Here is a 25,854-nt window from a genome sequence, read left to right as displayed (position 1 = left end):
GCTTGAGGGTTGGGTTCCTAACGCTGAGCACCTGGAGAGGCAAGGTGGGAATCTGAAGAAGTCACAAAGACTCATTTTGCCTGAAAACCCATGCAACAAAATGCTTTGACTTCTGCAGGACAGTTTCCTTCCTCTTTTTTTTTTTTGGCATTTCCTGAATGTAATTTGGTCGAATCTGACCCAAACTAGCAATAATCTATCCCTGATGCTAAATTTCCACTTCAACTGCAGTGTTTAATATTTGCAGACCACAAGCAAGGCCTGTGTGTCCTTTGGCAAGAGTCACTTAAAATGACCATGAGGAGCGTGTGTCCTTGGTGCGCAGGGGCACAGTGCAGGGCCACAGCCTCCCTCGCTAGCAGATGCATTAATTTCTTGCCATCACTTGACAATTTCAAGGGATTAGAAGTGGCTCAGGGAAGGAGGTGGATATACAGGCACCTAGCCAAAAGCTCAGCCAAGCCTGGGGAGCTCTACCCCAGAGCCACAGTGTTTGCTGTGCCACCCTGCCTGGTGAAGGCACTTTTGATGCCACAAGCTAAGTGATGCATGTGTGCAAAGAGCCTTGGGAAACAGTGGGACAGATAAAATGCCTCTTCCAGAGCTGTGGCTGATCTGTTCAGCCTCTGCTCAGATCTCAGCTGGCAACAGTTTTCTCCGTGCTGGGGTATCTGCTGCTCTCTCTCTCTGGGCTGCTGCTGCTCTTCCTGCTCATGCCTCATGCTTGGTTTACAACCCCCCCTCAAAGCCTCTGCCCAAAATTTGGTTGCTGACTCCCTGGGATGGCATTATTTGGTGGGGATGATTCCCTTCTGATGGGGAAGCTCTTCCTGGTGTACTTCTGGCAGAGGTTCCCTCCCACATGTTCTTCCCAAGGGCTCCAAGAAAAGCCAGTAATGTCATTCCCTCTAGGTATGATGCCATCGGATGAAGGAGGGTCAGAGACAGAGAGCTTGTATGAAATTGAGGGCATGAACAAGTGGATTCTCTTCTTGTAAGTATGCTCTGACTGAACCATGGGGGCTTCCACTGTCTCTCGCTTGCTGGCCCAGCTGGGACAGGCTTTCCTGGTCAGCGCCCAGTTTCTGGCAGAGGGACAGGGACTGGTGCTTGGGGGAAGATGCAGACATCGGGGCAGCAAACAGGGAATTTGGCTGGCAAAAAGCTCTTCAAGGTGAACAGTGTCCTTGCTCCAGCATCCTGGACCAGGCTCCAAGCATCCTCCCATGGCCTGTGCAGCAAGGAGTGTAATTTAGGAGCTGTGCCTGCAAATCCCCGATGAGAGGTGCTGAAGGCCAAACTTAGGCCAGGAGAGTGAATGAACTGCAGTGCCTGAATGGATGCTTGGAGTTCCAGGGGCAGGTTATGGTCCTCATCCATTTCAGGGAGGGAGCAGGGGTGGCTTTGCCCTGCAGGCACAGCCCAAGGACCTGGGTCTGGCGCACTGGCCAGCTCTGCTGATCCTCTGCCATCTCTCCAGCCGTCAGTGGAGGCGTTGGAACCGAATGTTTCGTAGGAAGTGCAGGGATGTGGTGAAGTCCAAGTTCTTCTACTGGCTTGTCATCCTGATGGTGGCACTGAACACCCTCTCCATCGCCTCTGAGCACCACTTCCAGCCAGAATGGCTGACACGGGTGCAAGGTGAGCAAAGAGCCCAAGAGAGCAGGGCCCAGGACCTCTGCTGCCCCAGAGAGATGTGTGAACTCCTCCTGAGAGTGCACAGCCACACTGCCACGGCACAGAGGCTCTTAGGCACACACAGAGCCTGCACTCAGTGTGTGTGCATGATCCTCGTCACACAGCTCACACTGACAGGCACAGCCTCTGTACCCTGAGGGACACAACCTTGCACGGGGAGCACGCACAGAGTGCGTCCATTGGCACCTCTGCACACGTGGAGCACACTCAAACTGTGCAGACACATGCATTTGTGCGTGCAGCCCCACTGAGTGCACTTACACACCACACACACACACACACACACATCCAGAGGCACAGGGAGCACAGATGCACACACGCACACCCCCAGAGGCACACGGAGCACAGGTGTGCACACACACACACACCCAGAGGCACAGGGAGCACAGATGTGCACACACACACACCCCCAGAGGCACAGGGAGCACAGGTTTGCACACAGAGCTCACACCCAGAGGCACAGGGAGCACAGGTGTGCACACACACACACACCCAGAGGCACAGGGAGCACAGGTTTGCACACAGAGCTCACACCCAGAGGCACAGGGAGCACAGGTTTGCACACACACACACCCCCAGAGGCACACGGAGCACAGGTGTGCACACACACACCCCCAGAGGCACAGGGAGCACAGATGTGCACACACACACACACCCAGAGGCAGAGGGAGCACAGGTGTGCACACAGAGCTCACACCCAGAGGCACAGGGAGCACAGGTGTGCACACACACACACACCCAGAGGCACAGGGAGCACAGGTTTGCACACAGAGCTCACACCCAGAGGCACAGGGAGCACAGGTTTGCACACACACACACCCCCAGAGGCAGAGGGAGCACAGGTGTGCACACAGAGCTCACACCCAGAGGCACAGGGAGCATAGATGTGCACACACACACACACACCCAGAGGCACAGGGAGCACAGGTGTGCACACACACACACCCCCAGAGGCACAGGGAGCACAGGTGTGCACACACACACACCCCCAGAGGCACAGGGAGCACAGGTTTGCACACAGAGCTCACACCCAGAGGCACAGGGAGCACAGGTGTGCACACACACACCCCCCCAGAGGCACAGGGAGCACAGATGTGCACACAGAACTCACACCCAGAGGCACAGGGAGCACAGGTGTGCACACAGAGCTCACACCCAGAGGCAGAGGGAGCACAGGTGTGCACACAGAGCTCACACCCAGAGGCACAGGGAGCACAGGTGTGCACACACACACACACCCAGAGGCACAGGGAGCACAGATGCACACACACACACCCCCAGAGGCACAGGGAGCACAGGTGTGCACACACACACACAGTGCTCAGCCCCACCTACCCATGCACAGCCCACGTGCCCACCCTGCAGGGACTCGTGTGCGCTGTACAGATGTGTGCCCACGCACACAAGCATGCACCTGCACATCACCCTCTCATCTTCCTCCCCTGTGTGGTCCCCAGAAAACAGCAGCTCAGGGCTTGGTGGGCCAGAGGAGGGTGAGCAGCACTGCCCTCCTTCCCTGCCTGCCCAGCCACGCCGGGATTGAGGTCCCTGCTCTGACAGGCTGCGTCTCCCACCCCAGACAACGCCAACCGGCTGCTGCTGGCCCTCTTTGTGGCCGAGATGCTGCTGAAGATGTACGCGCTGGGGCTGCGCCAGTACTTCATGTCGCTCTTCAATCGCTTCGACTGCTTCGTGGTGTGTTCGGGGATCCTGGAGACCATCCTCGTGGAGCTGGGCACCTTGTCCCCTCTGGGCATCTCCGTGCTGCGCTGCATCCGGCTCCTCCGCATCTTCAAGATCACCAGGTTGGGCAGGGAGCTGTGTGGGTGCTGGCAGCTCGTGGTGCCCGGGCGCCGCTCACAGCTCTGGGACAGCCCTGGCCCTGTCCCCTCTCTGCCTGCAGTGTGAACAGAGCTGGGAGCTGCTGGGCAGGGGAACAAGGCCAAGCTGGGGGTTTGTCTCCAGGACGTGGTTTGACTGGGAGTGGAGAGTGGGACAGAGCTGAGACAGGCCCCACTCTAGCTCTGGGTTCTAGGATGTTGTGAATGGGGTGCTGTGGGTCAGAGCTCTTAGCTCTTCTTTGTGGCCCCAGCCCAGTGTGTGTTCACCCCTCTTCCCCACCCTGCTGCTGCTCTGTGCAGACAGCAGTGTTATCTTGCTTGTCACCATGTCTGCAGCTTCTTTTCATCCTCCTGGAGCCTGCCTGGAGCAGTCCCAGAGCCCAGCCTGGGTCCAGAGTCCCCATTTTTGGGCTGCTGGCACATCACCTTGGTCTGTTTGGTTAGGTGCCCCATGGATCTGGTCCTGCCCAAAGCCTTCCCCACTCTTTCACCTCCCACATGCCTCTGTCTCTTTTTCCCAGGTACTGGACATCTTTGAGCAACCTGGTGGCCTCTCTGCTCAACTCAGTCCGCTCCATTGCCTCTCTGCTCCTCCTCCTCTTCCTCTTCATCATAGTTTTTGCCCTGCTGGGCATGCAGCTCTTTGGGGGCAAGTTTGATTTCGAGGACATGCAAGTGCGGCGCAGCACATTTGACAACTTCCCCCAGGCCCTCATCAGTGTCTTCCAGGTTTGGGGCTGTGGGAAGGGCAGTGGGGGGCTGGAGGGAGGGGGTCTCACCCGGGCTGTGGGTCTCCAGGCAGGAGTTGTGTCTCAAAGGGATGTGGGTTTGGCGGGGTGATGTGTCTTTGAGAGGGGAACAGGGAAATGCAACTGGAGTCATGAGCTCAGGTTCAGGGCTGAGCAGAAAGGAGGATTTAACCATGGGGCTGGAGCCAGAAGGGTAGGAGCAGTCTGTGGGGTTCTGTCATGCTCTGCTGTGGATGCTCTGAAGTCTTTATTACTGCTCTGCTCCCAGATCCTGACTGGAGAGGACTGGAATTCAATCATGTATGATGGGATCATGGCTTACGGGGGCCCGTCCTTTCCTGGCATGCTGGTCTGCATCTACTTCATCATCCTCTTTGTTTGTGGGAACTGTATCCTCTGCCTGCAAAGCCAGGCCCAGGCCCCCTGGGCATCAAGTGCCCAGGACTGGGGAGGGAGGAAACAGGGGCTTCCCTCAGTGTTTCAGTGCTTGCTTTAAGCTTTTCAGTTCTGAAGAGCAGTGGAATAAACCACAGGCTTCAGGGCTTGCACTGGTGGTGGCTGAAGGCCGGGGGCTGGAGGGAAGCACATCTGGAGCAGGTCTGGATGTCTGGCAGGCAGAGATTCAGCCAGAGAGGGCAGGCAGCTCGGAGCTCAGCGCTCCCGAGGGATGGATGCAGGTTCGGGATCAGCAGCCAGGGTTATCACAAGGGCTAAGCTCCAGGAAGGTTTCTAAGGGCACCCTGGAGACCACGGATGGCTCTGGGCACATCCTCCAGACAGGAACCAAGTCCATGTCCTTAGCACTGTTCTTCAGACATCCTCCTGAATGTTTTCCTGGCCATCGCGGTCGATAACCTGGCTGAGGCCGAGAGCCTGACCTTAGCCCAGAAGGCCAAAGCAGAGGAGCGCAAACGGCGGAAGATGTCCAGGTGAGCGCTGCCATCCTGCCCCTGGGAGCTCCCAAACGAGGTGTTTGGCTGTGAGGGGACAGAATGACCTTTCCCACGGCCCCTGCCCAGACTTCAGTTCCTGCTCTGCCCTCCTCTCTGCTTAGAGGTTACCCAGAGAAGTCTGAAGAAGACAAGCAGATTCTGGCAAAGAAACTGGAGCAGAAAGCAAAGGGAGAAGGGATTCCCACAACAGCCAAGGTCAGTTCTGGTGGAGGTGAGCCTTGGAGAGCTCCTGGGGGGACCCTGGCTCCTCCTCCCACCAGCCAGGATAGACAAAGGCTTGGAGCCAGCCTGGGTCTGGCCTCTTGACCAGAACCACTCCTGGCTGCAGCATCCACTGGTGATGGGTGCTCTCAGTGATGGGAGCCCTCTGGGGCCAGGCTGGACACGTTGCCTGGTGAAACAGCTCCACTGCTGGGGATCCTTTTTCTCCAGTTCATTTCCTTGGCCACAGCCAGTTGTCAGTGGCTGAGGTGTCTGGTGCACACCAGCGTGGAGCAGAGCAAAGCAAGTCAGCAGCATCCCAGATGTCCCTGTTGTCCACACCCCACGTGCAAACCGCTCTGTTCAGCTGTGCTGACTGTGCTGAGCTGCCCCTGGGAAGCATCTGGCCAGCAGCTGCTTTGCTATCTGCTCTCCAGAGATGCCCTTAGAAACTCACCCAGGACTTGCTCCCTATCTTATTCCCCCCTGGCATATTTGCATGGCTCGGGGCTCTCGCCCAGCACACATTCCTATTTCCCATCCTCTTTGCTGTGATTGCAGCATCCCCTCACCAGGTTCCAGCCTGGGCCAGCACTCCATGTGCTTGGTTCTGTGTGGGCCAAATGCAGAGATGCTTCTTGTCCCACGTGGCTTCCACGATGAGAGGGTCTGGCCAGCTGGCACGTGCAGCTGCACATCCTCCTCTCTGTCTCTCCCTTGTTTCAGTTGAAAGTGGACGAATTTGAATCCAATGTCAATGAGATCAAAGACCCCTACCCTTCTGCAGACTTCCCAGGTAGGGTTTGTCCCTGGCAGGGCAGCAGGAGGGCTGAGGAGGCCCTGCAGAGGGAGGGTGTGAGGAGCAAAGGTTGCAGTGAACTTTCACCACCCCTGGGGTACTGAGGTCCTTCTGGCTTGCATCCCAAGTCAGGATCATGGGATTGGAAGATTGTCCATACAGTCATATTCCCTCTTTGGATGATTCTTTTCCCTTCTCATGGTCTCCCTGCAGGTGATGATGAGGAGGATGAGCCTGAAATCCCCCTGAGTCCTCGGCCACGTCCCCTTGCAGAGCTACAGCTGAAGGAGAAGGCTGTGCCCATGCCTGAAGCCAGCTCATTCTTCATCTTCAGCCCAACCAACAAGTAGGCACTGCCCCTTCTCCGTGCCCCGTAGGGCCAGGCATGGCCCGGGTGCCTCTGGCACCAGCTGTTCACAGCAGGGTCCTGTTTGTGCATGACAGCCAGTTCTGAAGGGAGCCAGCTCGTGGGGAAAAGCCTTCTGTGTGGAAGGGCTGGCACAGACATCCTTCCATGCCTGGGCCCTTCCCTGGGGACATCAGGGTTCAGCCACAGCCCTCTGCCAGGCTGCCACGACCCTGTCTGCTGCCCCTCTGGCCCCTTGCAGCATCCCATGTAATTTCTGTCCCTGGCAGGTTTCGGGTCCTGTGCCACAGGACTGTTAATGCCACCTGGTTCACCAACTTCATCCTGCTCTTCATCCTGCTCAGCAGCATTTCCCTGGCAGCTGAGGATCCCATCCGAGCCGAGTCCTTCCGCAACAAGGTGCCTGCAGAGATGTGGAGCTTTGGGATGGGTGGGGGAGACCTCATGGAGACTCCCAGCTGCCCAGTAAGCAGGGATTTACCTGCCAGATGCTCTTCCTAGGCTGGGATCCCAACCCCGCCTCTGGGAGGGCAGCGCACTCTGGCACGAGAGGCTGGGTGTGCTTTCCATTCAGGGTGCAGCTGGGACAAGGTTTTACTGCTCCACGTCTCAGTTTACGTCTGGGTGAAAAGATCCACCTGGCAGGGTGTGCAAGATTATTTTGGTTTGAAATTGTGGTGGCTTGCTGGGGAAAGAGTCATCCTGTGAGGCAGCAAACTGGACCTCTGGTGTGTGCAGTGCCCTCGAATGCTGCTGGCATGCAGCCGTGGGAGCCACAGCTCCTGTCCTTCAAGGTACCAGTGGATCTGGCAGGGACTGGGGGAACCTCACATGAGACAGCTTCCCAGGGCACTTGGGGTTTTGGGGGATCAGATGCTTTCAGGTGGATCAGGTGGAACTCACCTGGAAAGGGAGAGCTTTGTCCCAGCTGCAGATGGGATCATTCACTGGAGAAAGTTCAGGAGTCCTCTTGATACTGGGTTTAGAGACTGTTGAGCTAGATGGGCTCCCCAGTGCACAGAGTGGACAGCTCCAGGATGTTTGAACACACTGAAGCATTTCCCGTGTCACCCAAGTCTCATCCAGCACTGGTGTCTCTGTCCCCAGATTCTTGGATACTTTGACATTGGTTTCACCTCTGTCTTCACAGTTGAAATCGTCCTAAAGGTGAGTCCATGGTCCTGCCATGAGCATGGCCTAGACTGTTGTGGCCATAGACACTCACACTCTTTAGGCATTCATGCTCCTGAAGGTCTCAGTGAGGAGAAACTTCCAGCTGATCCTCCTGGAGAGTCCATTCACGCAGTCTGGGTGCTGTGTGACCTGTCCTGGGGGCCATGTGTCCTCTCCAGTGAGGTCAGGCAGCTGAGTGAGCTGTGCTGTGACACGGGGACACATCAGCCATGGCACCAGCATTTTTATTCTGACATGCCATTAAGACAAAGGGAGAAAGCAGTGACAATCTGTGGACAGAAGTCACAAGCCAAGCTGCTGCCACATGTTGCTCCACTCCAAGAGTCTTTTCTATTCTCCTCTTTAATTTGCTGACTGACTGGGAGAGTTTTGTCTCCAGCCAGTGTTGCACAGAGGATTTCCACCTGAAATCAGCTTCCTGCCTGGCTGCAGAGGTCTGGGCAGGACAGGGTCCCCAGGCCATGGAGCCCCTGAGCCCTGCCCGGCCTCTTTCCTAACTCCTTCTGCTCCCCAGATGACAACCTACGGTGCTTTCCTGCACAAAGGCTCCTTCTGCAGGAACTCCTTCAATATCCTTGACTTACTGGTGGTCGCTGTCTCCCTCATCTCCATGGGAATTGAGTAAGCACCTCCACGTGCCACAGAGTGGGCACGAGGCTGTTCGGGCTGTGGGGCAGCTGGGAGGGTGGGTGGGGGAGGAGAAGCCCGTGGCTGCCCGTGTATCTGTTATGTTTAGGGGACACGGATAACTGGGAGGCAGGCCCTCAAACTGGTCAAGGGGGTCAAAGGACACTCCTTGAGTGTCAAACGTCTGCGGGGAGAAATTCAGTTTGGATCTGCTTTCTCCAGCTGCCAGTGTCACTTGGCCTTATGTGGGGTGATGGCTGGTGACATCTGGTGTCTCTGCCATCCCTTGTCCCTCGCTGCTGGCCCCAGCCTGCCCTCCTTGGCTGCTCGGTGGGGTTGTGCCAGCCTAGCCTGGGCAGGGAAGTGGCCCCACCTCAGCTATGCCTTCCTCCCCAGGTCCAGTGCCATCTCTGTGGTGAAGATCCTGCGGGTGCTGAGGGTGCTGAGGCCTCTGCGAGCCATTAACAGGGCGAAGGGGCTGAAGGTAAACAAGAGGCTGGCACGAGGGCACCTCCTCCCCTGGCAGTCCTGCCAGGAGGTTGTGTGGCAGGCATCGTTCCCAATTCCCACTCCCCATCTGTGGAAGGGGTCTGCCCAATCCCTCTGCTCTCAGCAGGCTCCCCCTCCTCCTGGAGTGGGAGGGTGTGGGACACAGAGCAGGGGTCACGTCTGCACTGTCCTTCACCCCTGCAGCACGTGGTCCAGTGCGTGTTCGTGGCCATCAAGACTATTGGTAACATCGTGGTGGTCACGACATTGCTGCAGTTCATGTTTGCCTGCATCGGAGTTCAGCTCTTCAAGGTGAGCGGGGCCTCAGGAGGGCAGGAGGGACCTTCTGCTCGAGCACATCCTGGCCAGGCTCTCCTGGACATCACCTTGGGGATGGTGCTGGGATGGGCACAGGCTGAGAGGACCTGTGCTCTGAGAGGACCCACGAAGAGCCTGCAGTGAGAGCAGGGCAGGAAGCACCAAAGCTGTCAGGTCCAGACAGCACCTGTAAAGGAGCCGACTGCCTCACCTCCCTTCATGCCTCAGTTTCCTCTTTCTGTGGCAGCAGGCACTTCTGACTGGTTCCCTCTGTGCTTTGATTGTGAAGGGTTTCCTTTCTCACAGTGCCGCTCTGCTCTCTGGGCCGTGGCTGCTCTAAGGCAGAGCTGGCCCTGGCTGAGCTCGCTTCTGTTCCAATAACTGAGCTTAAATTCAGAGCTGATGTGGGAAGAGCTTTCAGGACACGCAGCAGACTGAGCAGACCTGTCAGCATAACTTAGCTTTTGGTTAATTCTCTGGTTACTGCTTTCTTCCCTGTTTTCCAAATGGTTGACTCCCAGATAGGGTGAGCTCAGTAAGCCTCAGCTCAGCGCTGTGGAAGGTTTGTTCTCATCCCAACACCAGGCAGTGATCCTTGGTCTCAGCCTGGGACTGACCCAAGGTCTGCCATGACTCTGGAAGTGCTTTGTGGACTGGGTTGTGTTATCAGGCACAGTGGGGAGGCCAGTGGTGGTGGGAACCGGGGCCAGGGTCTGCATGGAGCTGGTGAGATGGGCTCTGAGGGCTGGGGAAAAGTCAAAACCCCCCCCAGAGCAACGCCATGGCCACTTCTGGTCTCTGTTGAATGCAGGGCAAGTTCTACAGGTGCACAGACCCATCCAAGCTGACAGAGAAGGAGTGCAGGTGAGAGCTCTCTGCAGCTCCCAGGAGGGCATGGCCAGGGATGGGAGCTGGTGGGGACGCGGTGGGGAATGCTCGTGTTCCTGCGTGGGAATGTTGCATCCAGAAAGTGGATCTGGGGTGCCGTCCTGTTCTCCCTCTCCCTGGGGTCAACCAGGAGCAAGCACAGGGCTGTCCTCCCCTCCCAGGGACCGAGGGGGCCAGGCCAGTGCTGCAGCCCCGCCAGTGAGCTCTGTGTCTGCAGGGGTCAGTTCATCAACTACGTGGACGCGGACCCCACGCAGATCGAGGTCCAGGAGCGGGTCTGGCTGCACAGCGACTTCCACTTCAACAACGTCTTCTCAGCCATGATGTCGCTTTTCACGGTCTCCACCTTTGAGGGCTGGCCAGAGTGAGTGTCTGCTGAGGGAAGGTCTGTGCTGGGAGCAGGGCGCTGCCGTGGGCCTTGGCCAGGGTAAAGAAAGAAGAGCTATCCGTGTTGAGAAGCAGGACCAGTCACCCTGGCAGTGGCTGTGGAGTTGGCAAGGTCACCCAAGCAGCCCTGTCCCACCGTTGTTGGATGTCCCCAAAGCTCTCTGTAACCTTCAAGAGGAGACATGGTCTTCCCCACCCATATTAGGATTTCTGTTGCCTCGATTTCCCTCCTGTAGGCTGCTGTACATGGCCATTGACACCAACGCTGAGGATGCAGGCCCTATCTACAACTACCGGGTGGAGATTGCGATGTTCTTCATCATCTACATCATCCTCATTGCCTTCTTCATGATGAACATCTTCGTGGGCTTTGTCATCGTCACCTTCCAGGAGCAGGGGGAGAACGAGTACAAGAACTGTGAGCTGGACAAGAATCAGGTAATGGCACTGCTGGAACAGGACAAGGAGCCCTGGAGCTGGCACTGCTGGGGCTGGCTGATTCGGATCAGCCCTTTGTGGTGACACCGCTGACACAGATGAGTTGAACCTGCCCTGGGTCTGTTTGCTGCTGGGGCAGGGCCAGCTGCACCCGTGCCTAGCACAAAACAAGCCTGAGGGCAGGGCAGAGGCGGCCAGAAACAGGGAGTGGGGCTCCCTGGGCATGTAGGGTGCCCAGAGTGAGCTGGAGCAGAGGGTTGTGCCCAGTTCTGGGCTCCCCAGTACGAAAGCAACATGGATGTACTGGAGCGAGTCCAGCAAAGGGCCGCTGAGATGATGGAGGGTCTGGAGCATCTAAGGAGGGTCTGGGAGTCAAGTCTGGTGCTGAGGAGGAAAGGCTCATGGGAATCTGACCTGTGGGTATAAACACTGGTGGGAAGACACAGAGGAGACTGAGCCAGGCTCTTTTCAGTTGCGCCCAGTGACAAGAAAAAAATTCAATGGACACAAACTGAAGAAAACAAGAAATTCCATTTAAACATTAAAAAGGCCCTTTTTTAATAATGGTGGTGGTCAAGCACTGGAACAGGCTGCCCAGAGAGGCTGTGAAGCCTCCATCTTTGGAGCTATTCAAAAGCCAGCTGTCCTGGGCAGCATGCTCCAGTTGGCCCTGCTTTGGGCAGGAAACTGTGGCTAGACCATCTCCAGAGGTACTTTCTGCTGCCAGCCCTCCTGTGATGCTGCCATGCTGTCGTTCTGGCTGGGGACAGCAAGGCTGGAAGAGGCAGAGGCATTGGCAGAGGATGTGGGACACCCTGGGGAAGACATTGGACAGGGGAAACTGCAGGGTCATGCTCCTGCACTGAGGCAGCACGGGCAGCCTGAGCTGGGGGTGCCAGGGTGATGTGAACCACAGAAACCCAGCAGAGATGGCCCTGGGCTGCTGGGGAGGGACAGGCCTGTGCAGCCATCTCAGTGCCCCCTTCACCCTGGCTCTGTGGTGTCTTCAGGGTGCTCTAAGCTGGTCCTGAGAGACCCTGGGGAAATGCTGGGAGAAGCAGGCAGGCTCTGGGCTGGAGGGCTCAGGCCAAGGGCAGCATGGCCATCTTTCCAAAGAAAGCAGCCATGTGGGTGCTCTGGGGTGTTTCTGCAGGAAGCACAGCGGTTTCCTGACCCACTGCTGCACCTGGCCTGTGTGCTTGGGCTGGGAGAGCAGGGCGCTCCAGGGTGGCTCCGTGGGGATGTGCAGGTGGTGCTGGGTGTGTGCCCTGCAGTGGGATCACAGCTCCCCTCGCTCCCTCCCTCCCTCCCTCCCCAGCGCCAGTGCGTGCAGTACGCGCTGAAGGCTCGCCCGCTGCGCCGCTACATCCCCAAGAACCCCTACCAGTACCAGATCTGGTACGTGGTCACCTCCTCCTACTTCGAGTACCTCATGTTCTTCCTGATCCTGCTCAACACCATCTGCCTGGGCATGCAGGTAAGGGCACGGGCGTGGTGGAGGGGTGTCTGTGGGAGGGCACAGGCGGGCTCAGCCCTGTGATCCCCAGGAGAGCCTCTGGAGAGGGGATATCTGCTTATGGGATCATGGGGCAAAGCAGGAGGGAAATTTCCTTTTTGCTGAGCTGTGGGAGGGGGCTCTGCATCCAGCACACATCTCTGAGCTCACAAGGGAGGCTGGATCTGCTGTCAGCTAATGGCTCCTTCCTGCCTTATCCTCAGCATTACAACCAGTCTGCAGAAATGAACCACATCTCAGACATCCTCAACGTGGCCTTCACCATCCTCTTCACCCTGGAGATGGTCCTCAAGCTCATGGCCTTTAAAGCCAAGGTGAGACAAGAGCATTTCTGCTGCATTTGGCATCTCTTGAGTACAAGCACCCCTCGCTCTGCAGCTCCAGAGAACTTCTCCTTGCAAGACCCTCAGGGAGCCCCACGTGCAGGACCTTGGAGTTTCTGGAGGGACTTGTCAGGGCTGCCCTTGCTAGCCAAATCCCACCCAGTCCAGTTGGCCATTATCCCCATCTTCAGTGTCGTATCCAGACTGGGGGCAGCTCCAGCCATCCTGACCCACCCTCCTCCTTTCACTGCACTGCAAGACAGGACCGAATAACCCAGCAGAGGGTGCAAGCTCTCACCACCATCCCTTCTTCTGAGGGTCAGAGTCACTGAAGAACCTTCTGGTACCCCTTCCTCTGGGCTCCATCCTCTGTCTCCTCCCTGACTTACACCCTTGCACGTTCACTCTTCTTTGGCTCCTCCCTGACAGGGCTACTTCGGAGACCCCTGGAATGTCTTTGACTTCCTCATAGTGATTGGCAGCATCATCGATGTCATCCTCAGCGAGATCGACGTAAGTGTCCGGGGGCTTGGCGCTGTCCCCACCCTGGGTGGACAACCCTGGGACCAGGCAGGAGTGCAGGGATGGTGTCCTCTCCTCTCTCCCTGCTCTGCTTGGCTCTGAGGAGGGACAAACCAGGATCAGCACATGGCATGAGGGTGTGGAGAACACAGCTGTGGCCCTTGGAGTATTAAATCACGATTTAAACAACCCCAAGTGCCCAGCGTGGCACATTGCCCCCTCCCCTCTGGCCTCCTGAATCTGTAGGCACCAGGGTCCTGTGGAGAACACTCAGGACTAGCCCCAAAGCAGCAGGCTGTGTGCCAGCCCCTGTCCCTCTCCCCCTGTGCGTTTCTGGACAGGCATCCGCACATCCAGCCTCAGACCAGTGCAGGTGGGACTAAAAGGGTTCCCACAGCTCCCTGTCCCCACAGGACTCTGCTGGCCCAGGGGAACGATCAGACACATCAGATTTCAAGACATTTGCACTGTGTGTGTCCCTTGACACAGCAGCCCGTGCACGTACACACCCTGGTGGTGTGTGAACTGCAGACATCGCTGCAGGAGCTCTGCACGGTGGAAGCTGTGGGGCTGGGACCCCAGGAACGAGCCTGGGCTGAGCAGGGGGCACAGGGGCTGGACCACCCCACCAAGGGTCGGGGGCTGACGTTGAGTCCCTGTGCCCCAGAGCGTCCCAGGCTCTCTGCAGACAGCAGGATTGTCTTTGGCTGGCTTTGAGGAGCCCCAGGGAGTTTCCCCCCTGCCCACCCCTGGGGCTGCCAGTCTTGGTGCTCGTTCCAAGCAAACCTGCCCCGGTTTTGCCTTGGTGTGCGATCTGCCGTGCTGGGAGCAGCCCAGCTTGCTGCAGAGCAGTCGTGTGTTGGCTGAGGAGCTCAGCTGGCTTCCAGATCCCTGGGCCTGGCCAAGGAGGGCAGCAGCTCACTGAGGTTAGATTCAGCTTTCCTGGGCACAGCCCTGCCCCTGTGAGGGTGCCACAGCAGGGCGCAGAGGTGGGCGAGTCCCTCATGGTCTGGGTGGTTCCTTGCTCACCCAGATGCTGCCTCTGCCTATGGACAGTCCCATCACCCTGTCCCTGAGCCCAAGGGATGGGGGGGCTCTGCCTGCCCTTCCCTGTGCCCCTCCTCTTCTCCCCAGTTTCCATCTTCCTCTTTCTTCTGTGTCTGTGTTATCTTCTTGTGTCACCACTCCTCCCTCCCTCCCTCCCTCCCTGTTGTTCCTGCCCCACTTCTGCTGATTCTCTTGCTCTCTTCACAGACCATTCTCGCCCCCAGTGGTGGATTGTACTGCCTGGGTGGAGGCTGTGATGGCACTGTAAATATCAGCTGCGTGTTCCTGCCGTGCCCCCCTCGCTGCCTGGCCAGGCTTTGCATGTGCCCTGCATGTCGCTGCGGCACTCCACACCCAGCCCATCTCTCTGCGTGGGATTTGGGGTGACACAGCACACACACAGACACCCCTTCCCACGCTGAGAGGTGCAAGGCTCTTCCCCAGCCCTCCTGGGCCCATCTGAAAGCTCAGCCCTGCCCTTCCCCATCCCATCCCCTGGACCTGCCCTGTCAGAGGGCCAGGAGAGCTGGCCTTGGTCCTTCTGCCCATCGCCCTGGCTGCCTAAGGCCTGAAGGGATGCAGCCTCTGCCAGCCAGAGAACTGGTGAGAGGGGTGATCCCTGCCCTGTGCCTTCCCCCAGAGCTGGCTCTGTCCCCTGGGTGCAGCACAATGTCCTGGGGGGCTGAGTGGGCCAAGCCCTGCCCTGGTGGCCAGTGCCCACCAAGGGGGTGCAGTGGCAGTGGGGTGTCCTGGGTTGGTCTGAGAGTGTGGAGGGAGCTGACAGCCCCTTCCCAGAGCCCTGGGGCTGGGAACTGCAGAGTGCAAGCTGCTCTCCACAGGACAGAGAGCTGCTCTCCACAGGACAGAGAGCTGCTCTCCACAGGACAGAGAGCTGCTCCCCACAGGACAGAGAGCTGCTCTCCACAGGACAGAGAGCTGCTCCCCACGGACACTGCCCAGACCCCCGTGCTGGGGTTGGGGTACATTGGGGCTGAAGGGATTTTCCTGACCGCTGCATTCACTGCATGTGCATGAGGGACCAGGAGAGCAAAGGGTGAAAGGAAGAGGTGGGAGAGGAGATGGAGTTTTTCAGTGCAGCCCTGGGAACTCAGAAGTGTGATACTGAGGAAAGTGGAGCTGCTGGCAGGGGTATTTACAGCTGGATTTTGTTGCCCTGGAATAGCTGGGAGTGAGTGGCCTGGGTGATGGGAGTGAGGGGGATGAGGGGCAGCAGTAAAGCTCTGGCAGGCTAAGGGGGCAGTGGGAAAAGCATCCCAAGCAGTGCTAGAGCCCAGGTAGGCAGTGCCAGGAGGGTCTGTTCATGGCTTCTGGTGGCAGAGAAGTGCCTGAGGCTGTGCCATGCTGGGGCTGTCAAGGGCACAGGTGACCAAACCTCCAGCATCTCCAACCACCACTGTTGGGTGCTTCCAGACAAAACCTGGTCCTTTCAGGCCAGGAGCTGTGCCTCTTGCCTCACCTCCTGCCTGCCCACTCTGCCCTGAACCCCTGGCTGTACCCCCCTTCAGGGGGGATACCCACAGAGAGCAGGCATCACTGCATGGCCAGGTGGCACTTGGCAGCACCCTGCAGAGACACCTCTCCTCAGTCCCTCCTTTGGTTAAAGTCCTGCTGTAACATTCTCAAAACAGCCCTTCTCTGCTTAAACAGCTGTCATTAGCCCTTCTTGTGCCTGGTGCCCACCCTACGCCTCACCCTACAGATACAGGATGTGCTGGCAGGACCCTGGTGGGACTAACGCTGTCTGTGCTGGCCCTGTGACCCTCAGAGCTCTCCTGGCCCATGTGGCAGCATGCCTTCCTTCCTGCATTATCCCAGTGCCAGAAGTGGGAGCATGGGGGCCTGGGGAGAGGAGATCCCTGGGAAGATGGGGGGAGAAGTGCCAGGGGGAGAAGTGCCAGGGGGAGAAGTGCCAGCCCATCTGTGCAGTCTGATCCTGCGGGATCTCGTTACCCTTCCTCACCCCAGGACCTGGACCCCCCTGCCTTGAAAGCCGAGAGGCTCCAGCACTCTGTGTCCTCCAGCTGTTGTGCTCTGCCTGCAGGACCCTGATGACAACTCCCGCGTCTCCATCACTTTTTTCCGGCTCTTCCGGGTGATGCGTCTGGTGAAGCTGCTGAGCAGGGGTGAAGGTGTCAGGACCCTCCTGTGGACCTTCATCAAGTCCTTTCAGGTCTGTCAGGAGCAGTGCTCCCCTCCCAAACACACACATGGCCAGGGCTGGCAGCATGAGCAGGAGCAGGAGAAGGCTCCAGTGCTGGCAGGCTGCTGAGCTCAGGTTGGGCCGGGAGTTTGTGGTGTGAAGGACACTGCCCACGTGGGTGGGAAGGTGTGTGGCACTCCCTGGCTGCCAGCCCTGAGGGTCAGAGCTGGGCCAGGTGCTGGCAGTACCTGCCTGGCCCCGTTTGTCCTGAGGTGGTGTGCCTCAGGGCGTGCTGCAGCATCAGCTCCCAGCCCTGACCTGGGCAGTTCCCTGAGCCCTGGGCTGTGCTGAGCCTCTGTCCCAGCCACAGAGAGCAGTGCTCCCGTGGGGGCTGGCACCAGCTTCCCACGAGTGAGAACCACAGGGAAGGGGCCAGCAGGAGGGTGGTGAGAGGAGAGGTGAGCTGTCCCGTCCCCACGCAGGGAGCACACACCAGGGTCCCCACGCAGCACCTCCAGAGCCGACAGCCTGTCCCTGGGTCGTGTCTCACACCAGCCGTGGTCCTTCTGTCGTAGGCTCTGCCGTACGTGGCCCTGCTGATTGTGATGCTTTTCTTCATCTATGCCGTGATTGGGATGCAGGTGAGGGGCACAGGGGCAGGGGGTGGGAGCTGGTCTTTGTCAGATGCCCTGAGCCTGATGGCACCTGGGGACGTGGGACAGGGAGGGACTGGATCCCCTGTTAGGCCCTCTCTGGGGCTTTGCACGTGATGGGACGTGGCCACTATGGTCTGCAAGGATGTTTGCCACCAATGCAGCCTCCCATCCCTGGGCTTCAGCCAGGGCAGCTGAGGCACGAGGCAAAGAGCATTTTGGGGGTCAGTGGCACAGCCTAGACACACAGGCACCAGTGCAGTTCAGGACACCTTTCTCCTTGGCCCAGATGAAGCGCAGTTGTAGTCAGGGGTGTTTTCAGCACTGGCAGGAATGTCCAAGTAGCTTCTAAGCCCCAGAGCACCCACACCCCAATCTTAATCTCTGTTGGGGATGCCCAAAGCCAAATAAACAAGAAGAAGTGGACCAGAGGTGCTCTGGAGGGTGGTTGGTGCCAAAGGGAGGATGGCACACTGGAGACCTCCCTCTGTGATTTACAGATGTTTGGGAAGATCGCCATGGTGGACGGGACCCAGATCAACCGAAACAACAACTTCCAGACCTTTCCACAGGCTGTGCTGCTGCTCTTCAGGTCAGTCTTGTCCTGTCATGTCAGCAGAATGGAGCTGGGCTCTGAGCCTGTGGGAGTGCCCAGCTTGGAGTGAGGGAGCACCAACATTTCAGTAGCTGATTTCTTTTTTGTCCCACAGAAGGATCTCCTGCAGCAGTGGGAGCATTTCAGGAGAGGCTGTGGGTTTGCTAGGTGTGGCTGGGCTGCCAGAGAGAGGGGCTTTTTGGGGTTGCTGTTCTGAATATTTCCTTCCCAGACTGGATTTCAATTTGTGAATTGTGAGGAAGCTCATGGGAAGCAGGAGCTCGGGCCAAGGCTTTCCTTGACTCCAGACAATTTCTGAAGCTTTCAGTGGCCCTAGGGCAGCAAGCCCAGGATCCTGACTGCTCCTTTCCCAGCAGCTTCCCATTCCCCTGTGGGCTGGGCTGGCCTCAGCCCCGCTGCATGCCCAGCTCCTGTCCCCTCTTGCCAGGTGTGCGACGGGCGAGGCGTGGCAGGAGATCCTGCTGGACTGCAGCTACGGCCGGCGCTGTGACCCCGAGTCCGACTATGGCGAGGGAGAGGAGTACACCTGTGGCACCGGCTTTGCCTACTTCTATTTCATCAGCTTCTACATGCTCTGTGCCTTTCTGGTATGCTGCCTCCCACGGAGCCCCTTTGGCCCCTCTGCCCTGCCTGGGCAGCCACGGTGGTGATAGCGGTGTGTCTCACGGGGTCTCCTCCTGGGGACAGCTCCCCCAGCCCACCTACCCAGCCACGCTCTAAACTGACCCTGCACTCCTGGGGGACCCAGGATCCCCTTTTAGGTTCTTCCCACAGTCCCTGTGTGCTGCCTTCCAGATGTGTTTGTGCTGGCCTTGGCAAGGGTGGAGAGATGCTGATGTGCTTGTCCTTTCACGTGACCTGCTCGAGCAGGAGGTTCCTCTCTGCGTGGGAAGACCTTCACTCGGCATCCTCTGATTCCAGGAGATCCCAAGCCTCTTCTGCTCCAGAACCCATGTTTTTGTGGTGCTGATGTCTCTCCCCTAACTGGGTCCTTCCCTTCCATTCCTCTGCCCTCAGATCATTAACCTCTTCGTGGCTGTCATCATGGACAACTTTGACTACCTGACACGGGACTGGTCCATCCTGGGGCCCCATCACCTGGACGAGTTCAAGCGGATCTGGGCTGAGTACGACCCCGAGGCCAAGTGAGTATGGGAGGGTGGGTGGCACAGAGAGGGAGACGGGCACGGCAGGGTGAGCTGTGGCACTGCCCACGAGTCAGGTGGTGACTCTCAGAGGTGGATGTGTGTAGGAACGGGGTAAAAAGCTGGCCTGCCATTTCTCCCAAGAGAACAAGCAATTTGCACATCCCCATATGAAGCTGTTTCGAGAATGAGAAGTTCCTTTAACACAACGATCTGTTCTGAGGGTGGAAAATAAGTGCACCTGTAATAACAAAGGATTTGTCCCATGAGAGTAAGTAAAGAAAACATGTAAATAATTCAAGAGTTCATAGATTTGATAGACAAGTAAGGTACCTTTTACTAACCAATAAAATAATTAACAAGAGAACTATTAATTAGAAGTTGCCAATTAGAAGTTGCCCTCAAAGTTTGATGTAATAATGCCAATTAGAAGTTGTCCTCAAAGTTTGAAGTATTTCAAGCATAGATAGATAGATAATAGATAATTACCAAGAGAACTATTAATTAGAAGTTGCCAATTAGAAGTTGCCCAAAAAGTCTGATGTAAATAATTCAAGAATAGATAGATTTGATAGACAAGTAAGATACCTTTTACTAACCAATAAAATAATTAACAAGAGAACTATTAACCGAATAGAAGTTGCCCTCAAAGTCTGATGTGAACAATTCAAGAATAGATAGATTTAATAGACAAGTAAGATACCTTTTACTAAGAAATAAAATAATTAACAAGAGAACTATTAACCGAATAGAAGTTGCCCTCAAAGTCTGATGTGAACAATTCAAGAATAGATAGATTTGGTAGACAAGTAAAATACCTTTTACTAACCAATAAAATAATTAGCAGGAAAACAATCAACCAATTAGAAGTTGCCCTCAAAGTTTGTAAAAACTGTATAAAAGCATGCAGCCATAATAAAGAGCCTTCTGAAGAGATTCTATCGTGTCACTCTGGATGTCATGCCCACCTTAACAACGACAGATGCGCACTTGCCAGAGTTGATCCAGGTCTGATAAAAGCCGTCAGGATATTTGGGAATTTAAGCCTTTCAGTTCCCTCCTCATCCCTTTACCTGCTCCCCAGTGCCACAGGGAGCAGCTGCTTTCCCCAGGAGGAGCGGAGGGAAGAGCGGGGATTTGCCCGGCACAGACCCCGGGGATCAGCGCCCCGAGCACCTCCCCAGCCCGCTGCCAGGCAGCTGTGCTGCCCCACTGCTGAGCTGTGTGCTTCCTCTGCAGGGGGAGAATCAAACACTTGGATGTGGTGACTCTGCTGAGGCGTATCAACCCTCCCCTGGGCTTTGGGAAGTTCTGCCCTCACCGTGTAGCTTGTAAGGTAAGAGCCGAGGGCGTGACGAGGTGTGTGAGCGCAGGGACACCTTCCCCAAGGTGTCACCGTGTCCTCCAGGCAGGCCGAGAGTGACAGTCCGGCCAGCTTCCAGTGCCCTGCCTTAGATGCTGGAAAAACTCTTTCTCTGACCCACAGACGGGGCTCCTGAGAGGTGTTTTAAAGATTTTTATTCTATTTTCAGTCTCATGAGAAGGGTGAGATGGTGCAGATGTTACAATTCACGCCAGCAAAATCAGAAGACGAACTATTTCCTAATCACAATACATTATAAGCGTTTTTTTGGCCTATCAGCTTATGCCACACAATGCTGCTAATGCTTCTATCATTTTTTAAAATGCAAGACCCATGTGGGTCTTGCTGCAATACATTTTTCATAGTTCTATTTCTCCAAAATATCTAGTCTATATGCAAGGTTATAATTTGAAACTTGGTTCTAGTTCAATTTCTCTCTCAACATTTTCCTATTTCATGGGACAGGCATTGCTGAGAGAGAAATTGGGGTTTTGAGAGTGGGTTTTGAGAACTCTCTACAAATCCATTTCCCACACTTTTACTCTGCTCTGACCTCTCTTTTTTAATGAAGTGGCGCATTCAGGGGGCAAGGAGAGGTTCTGCTGCCCTGCACTGAGCTGATGTGGTTCGGGCTCCTGGAGATCTGGACTTAGCTGTGCTCACCCCCTGCTTCAAAGGTGTGGCACTGATGGGCTGGCACTGCCCAGAGCCCTCATTGCAGGGGACTGCAGCTGGTGCAGGAGGGCAGGGCAGGGCCCGAGCTTGTGGCCACATCAGCTGGGCTGTACAAGTTGTTTCCAAGAGCTGGTAGTGCTTAGGGAGAAGGAAACCCCAACTTTCTTAGCAGAAATACACTTTCCCTGGCTTAGCTCACTCTGAACAAATGCAGGGCACGTGTGAGGCTCGTGTGTCACATGCATGGGCGGGAGCTCAGGCACTGGTGTAATCCCTCCTGGGTTTTGGGCAAACGCATCAGGAGATTTGACCCCCAGATTCCTCGCAGCAGCCCGGAACAGGTTTTGGAGTGGGGAGTGCAATGCAAAATGACTCCCATCTCTCTGAGAGCAGCTGGGGGGATTCAGCCTGGAGAAGAGGAGGCTCAGAGGGGACCCTCGTGCTCTCTACAGCTCCCTGACAGGAGGTTGAAGCCTGGTGGGAGTGGGTCTCGTCTCTCAAGTCACAAGTGACAGTACAAGAGGAAACAGTCTCAAGCTGCACCATGAGAGGTTTAGGATGGATATTAGGGAATTTTTTTTCACAGAAAGATTGGTTAGGCCCTGGGCCAGGCTGTCCAGGGCAGCTGTGGGTTACCACCCTGGAGGGATTTAAAAGGCACGTGGATGTGGTGCTTGTGTATGTGGTTTTCCTGGTGGCTTTGGCAGTGCTGGGGGAACAATTAGACCTGATGATCTTACAGATCTTTTCTGACCCAAACAATTCTGTGATCCCATGGTTTTCTCCCACGGCACCCATGCCCCTGTAGGTTATTTCCCCTAGCTCTGCCTGCGGTGTCTCTCTCTCTCTCTCTCTCTCTCGGAGCCCCCCAGCTCCGTTTTTACCTCAGCTAGCTTGAGAGACAAACCACAGTTGGAAGGATTTTTTCCTCAGGGGCCTAAAGATCCCAGAGCGGCCGTGAACCTTTTCCTTTAGGGAGAGCAGGCATCCACCAATGGCAAAAGGAAAGAGTTGCAACTTGATTCGGGGGGAACTAAGGCTTTATTCAGTCCTTATTCTGTGGTCCTGCCCCCACAGGGTCCGGAGCCCTCATCCCTGTCCCCGAGCCAAGAGACCAGCTCCCCGTGCTTGCCTGGCCTTTATCCAAGGAGAAGGGGCTAGAGGCAGGGACAAGCCACTCCCCAATCAGGGACAAGGTGGGAGTGGAACAGAGTTGGATTACATTCCAGTGCAGGAGAATGGGCAGGGAAAAGGAGCAGGGACAAAATTCTGGATGATACAGAAGAAACCATTACAGAACCCAATATAAAAATGAAATACAATATAAACCCAAATAACGCACAGCAACATCTGCCCATCGCTTGCTCTGGTTCAGCTGGCTGGGGCCAGCGGTGTCACTGCCCCTGGCAATTGTGGTGATGCAGAGCCCCTGGGCAGGGCAGGGCAGGGCAGGGCAGGGAGGGCTCCGTGCCCTGAGCACAGCCAGGACAGGCACTGAGCCTGGGGGCTGCCAGCCTGCTCGGGGGTCACAGGTGCTGCTTTGCTGTGCAGCGCCTGGTGTGCATGAACATGCCCCTGAACAGCGACGGCACCGTCACCTTCAACGCCACCCTCTTTGCGCTGGTGAGGACGGCCCTCAAGATCAAGACAGAAGGTAAGCAGGGATCTTGTCTGCCCCTACAGCCTGACAGGGGACCTTCCTTGTGGTGCTGGCTGTGGGTTACACACCATTCCCACACTGGCCGGGGATCTCAGGGCACTCGTCTGTGGGAGCAGAGCCTGTGGACAAACGCTCAGTTTGTTCTCTGTTCTTATTTCCCATCTCTGTGGAGCAGAGCCCCTGGGTGCTTGTGTGGCACCGCTCAGCCGGGGCCTGGAGGATGTCATTAGCTGATGGCCCATGTGTGGCAGCCCTGAGGAGTGAACCAGTGCCACCAGTGCCACCCTGAACAGCTCAGGAGTGGGGCTGGTCCAGCTCCCATCCTCTGAATTTAGCTGTGCTGGGGAGGAGCTGCTTTCACCCCTTCCTTGCCAGCAGCGTAGTTTGCTGAGCTCTGCGGTGGGAAGGTGTCCCACCAGCCTGTTTCTGTGCCTGTGCTGAGAGCAGCTCTGGGCTGGGAACCCAGCTGTGGCAGGAGCTGAGGCCAGGCACTGGTGGGCTGCTGGGATCAGTGTCTTCCAGCAGTGTGGCATGGTGCTTCCCTCTGGCTGGGGTGGGAACGTGGCAGCCTGGGAGAAGCGCATGAGATCCTGGAGACAGACCGGGATTTCAGGAAAGGTGAACCCTGTGGCAGCACCAAAGGAGAGAGTCAAAAATCTGTAAAGCATTCAGGCTAAAATCAAAGCCTCGTTGTTACTAAGCTCATTTTTGTTGGGTGAGGAGAAAGAGAGGAGCTGTCACACCCTCCAGGAGATTGGCCAGGTGCTCACATGCTTTGTCTTCACTCCTGTTCACATCCCTGCCATAAACTGCTCTGTCCTGCTCGCTTTCCTCACAGGTAATTTTGAACAGGCCAATGAGGAGCTGAGAGCTATTATCAAAAAAATCTGGAAGCGAACGAGTATGAAGCTTTTGGACCAGGTCATCCCACCAATTGGAGGTATGGCACCAGGTGGCACTGCCCTGAGGGACAGAACAACTCCTGGGCAGGGTCTCACTGCTCCAGCCCCCCGGGACCTTGTGACAGGCAGAATCACCCTGTTGGTTTCCTCCCTCCAGATGATGAGGTGACAGTGGGCAAATTCTATGCCACTTTCCTGATCCAAGAACATTTCAGGAAGTTCATGAAGCGGCAGGAGGAATATTACGGGTACCGGCCCAAGAAAAACCCTGTGGAGATCCAGGTTGGTGTGTGGGTGCTGCTGGAGGGGAGATCCTGGAGGCAGTGGGGAGCTCTGCAGGGAAGAGGCTTCTCCCAGCCTGGGGAAGTCCAGGGTGACTCAGAGAGCTGCAGGGACGCCTGTGGCCCAGGCCTCTGGAAGTGATGTGCCCCAGGTAAACCAGCACTGAACTGGCCATGAGTCCCCAGGCCTGAGTGTGACCTTGGTGTCCGGGGTGCAGGTGACTCCGAAAGCAAAGGGGGGGTTTGACTCTGCTCCACTGACTCCACTTGTAGAGAGGGCTTGGCAGGATCTGGTGCCTCTGGAAACTCCCATCACAGACCACTGTCTGTGCCAAATGCTGCTCATCCGAGCCCTTACCCACCTGCTCTGCTCCAGTCCCAGGGCTTTCTCCCTCTTCTCCCCTTGGCAGTGTCTGGATAGCTCCACGTGCCTGGTGTTCCCTGTGTTCTCTCAGCCTTATGGAGCATGACGTGGAGAGGGAATTGTCTTGGTTTGGAAAGACAGATGTCTGCCTGGGAGAGCTGGAGCCTCCCTTGGAATGGAGGATGTAAACCCCCTCCCTCTGAATTATCATCATTCTGAAATTAAGGGGCTTTCAGGCAAAGATATGGGAATAGGAATAACAGTTCTTTACTAGGAATATTAAAAATAAAAATGTTGTCATACCAAAAAAACCAAACAAACAAAAAAGCAAATCCTGACAGAGTCAGAACACAGCCTGACACCCTGCTGCTCAGGGTGTTGGGAGCAGTCCAGCCAAGTCCTCCTGCAGTGACAGATGTGGTTCTGAAAGCAATGATCCTGGAGAAGGGTGTAGATTTCCTCTGAAGGTCCAGTGGTGGTGAGATGGGTCTGATCTTCCTCTGGCAATCCCGTGCACACAGGCTGTGCTGGTGTTCTGAGTCCCAGGTTTTATCCAGGTGGGAATGCTGGGCTCCTCCCCTGGGTGGAGCATCTCCCAATGGATGATGGAATTGTCTCAGCCATGCAGCGAGCCTGGATGGCCCATGAACAGCAGATATCCCCTGGAGGGAGGATGGGTCCTGGAAGAGATAAAGAAAAACCCCTCCCCAAGCGTTTTTAACAGCTGGCAATAGAATACACACTGCTGGTTACATCCTGCATTGCAACACAGGACAGGGATCAGCGTGGCTGACTTTGAGTGGGGCCGCTGCAGTCAGAGGAGCCTGCACAGCGGGCACGAGGGGTGCTGGCAGAGGATTTCTGTGCCTGGCCACAAGGCTAGGCTGTCCCTAGCTTCCCCTGACTTTGTAGGGAGGAAATCACCTGTAGAGAGGAAAGACCAGGCCCCAAAGGTGCAAAGCAAGGAAAAGAGGCAGGTCCCGTACCAGGGACAGAGGCCCAGCCTGCCCTTGGCTGTCACCAGCCCAACCCTCCACCAGGCTGCCCCTGGCATTCCCTTTTGTGGGACAGCATGAGCCCAGAAGCTGTGGGACAGCTGTGGGACAGCAGGAGCTCAGGAGCAGTGTCACCAAGCACAGAGCCTGCAGGGTGTGACCCATGGGCTGTCCTTGGCAGGACGCCTGGCACGGTGAGCGTGCCTCGTCGCGTTTCCCTCTCCAAAGACCGGGGTGAGGGGTGTGGGACACGGCCACATCAGCCCTGCCTTCCTGTCCCCTGCAGGCTGGGCTGAGGAGCATTGAAGAAGAAGCTGCTCCCGAAATCCACCGGGCCATTTCTGGGGACTTGACTGCAGAGGAGGAGCTGGAAAGAGCCATGGTGGAGGCTGCCATGGAGGAAGGGATATACAGGGTGAGTTCAGCCCCCAGGGCACAGCACGCTTTGGTGCTCTCACCCAGCCCTGATTTCAGGTTGGTGCTGGTGGTAGGTCAGCTTGGCTGCTAGCCCTGGGGTCTGCCGGGTGTGGGCCACAAGGATATCAGCACTTCTTTCCTTTCTGTGAGCATCAGGACATCCTGGTTGTGTCATCTTGGGCGAGCTGCTCCCTGCCTCAGTTCTCCCTCTGTGAAAGGACCCAGCCTGTGTGCCTGGCAAGGTTGTGCTGGATATTTACCTGCT

The 25,854-nt window shown here is 56.5% G+C and overlaps 1 protein-coding gene across 1 annotated transcript in view; it reads left to right on the top strand.

The window, feature by feature from the left end:
• The window catches only part of CACNA1S (calcium voltage-gated channel subunit alpha1 S), a 47,359-nt gene that overhangs the window by 18,471 nt on the left and 3,034 nt on the right, over positions 1-25,854 (top strand). The window contains exons 9-39 of the mRNA XM_040085425.2: positions 913-994; positions 1,481-1,641; positions 3,278-3,503; positions 4,061-4,268; positions 4,557-4,677; positions 5,103-5,217; positions 5,343-5,436; positions 6,169-6,238; positions 6,455-6,587; positions 6,878-7,007; positions 7,716-7,775; positions 8,317-8,423; positions 8,826-8,913; positions 9,123-9,230; positions 10,048-10,100; positions 10,342-10,488; positions 10,748-10,949; positions 12,268-12,426; positions 12,669-12,779; positions 13,218-13,301; positions 14,565-14,621; positions 16,420-16,548; positions 17,094-17,159; positions 17,672-17,763; positions 18,215-18,374; positions 18,805-18,932; positions 20,172-20,268; positions 22,522-22,624; positions 23,469-23,570; positions 23,690-23,814; positions 25,459-25,587. Coding sequence (XP_039941359.1) covers positions 913-994; positions 1,481-1,641; positions 3,278-3,503; positions 4,061-4,268; positions 4,557-4,677; positions 5,103-5,217; positions 5,343-5,436; positions 6,169-6,238; positions 6,455-6,587; positions 6,878-7,007; positions 7,716-7,775; positions 8,317-8,423; positions 8,826-8,913; positions 9,123-9,230; positions 10,048-10,100; positions 10,342-10,488; positions 10,748-10,949; positions 12,268-12,426; positions 12,669-12,779; positions 13,218-13,301; positions 14,565-14,621; positions 16,420-16,548; positions 17,094-17,159; positions 17,672-17,763; positions 18,215-18,374; positions 18,805-18,932; positions 20,172-20,268; positions 22,522-22,624; positions 23,469-23,570; positions 23,690-23,814; positions 25,459-25,587 — 3,647 coding nt within the window. The remainder of the gene's footprint in view (positions 1-912; positions 995-1,480; positions 1,642-3,277; positions 3,504-4,060; positions 4,269-4,556; positions 4,678-5,102; positions 5,218-5,342; positions 5,437-6,168; positions 6,239-6,454; positions 6,588-6,877; positions 7,008-7,715; positions 7,776-8,316; positions 8,424-8,825; positions 8,914-9,122; positions 9,231-10,047; positions 10,101-10,341; positions 10,489-10,747; positions 10,950-12,267; positions 12,427-12,668; positions 12,780-13,217; positions 13,302-14,564; positions 14,622-16,419; positions 16,549-17,093; positions 17,160-17,671; positions 17,764-18,214; positions 18,375-18,804; positions 18,933-20,171; positions 20,269-22,521; positions 22,625-23,468; positions 23,571-23,689; positions 23,815-25,458; positions 25,588-25,854) is intronic.

Source organism: Hirundo rustica, chromosome 24, assembly GCF_015227805.2.
Source record: "Hirundo rustica isolate bHirRus1 chromosome 24, bHirRus1.pri.v3, whole genome shotgun sequence".
Classification (NCBI taxonomy): domain Eukaryota; kingdom Metazoa; phylum Chordata; class Aves; order Passeriformes; family Hirundinidae; genus Hirundo; species Hirundo rustica.
The sequence above is the reverse complement of the archived record's forward strand: the minus strand, read 5'-3'. Positions and strand labels throughout refer to the sequence as shown.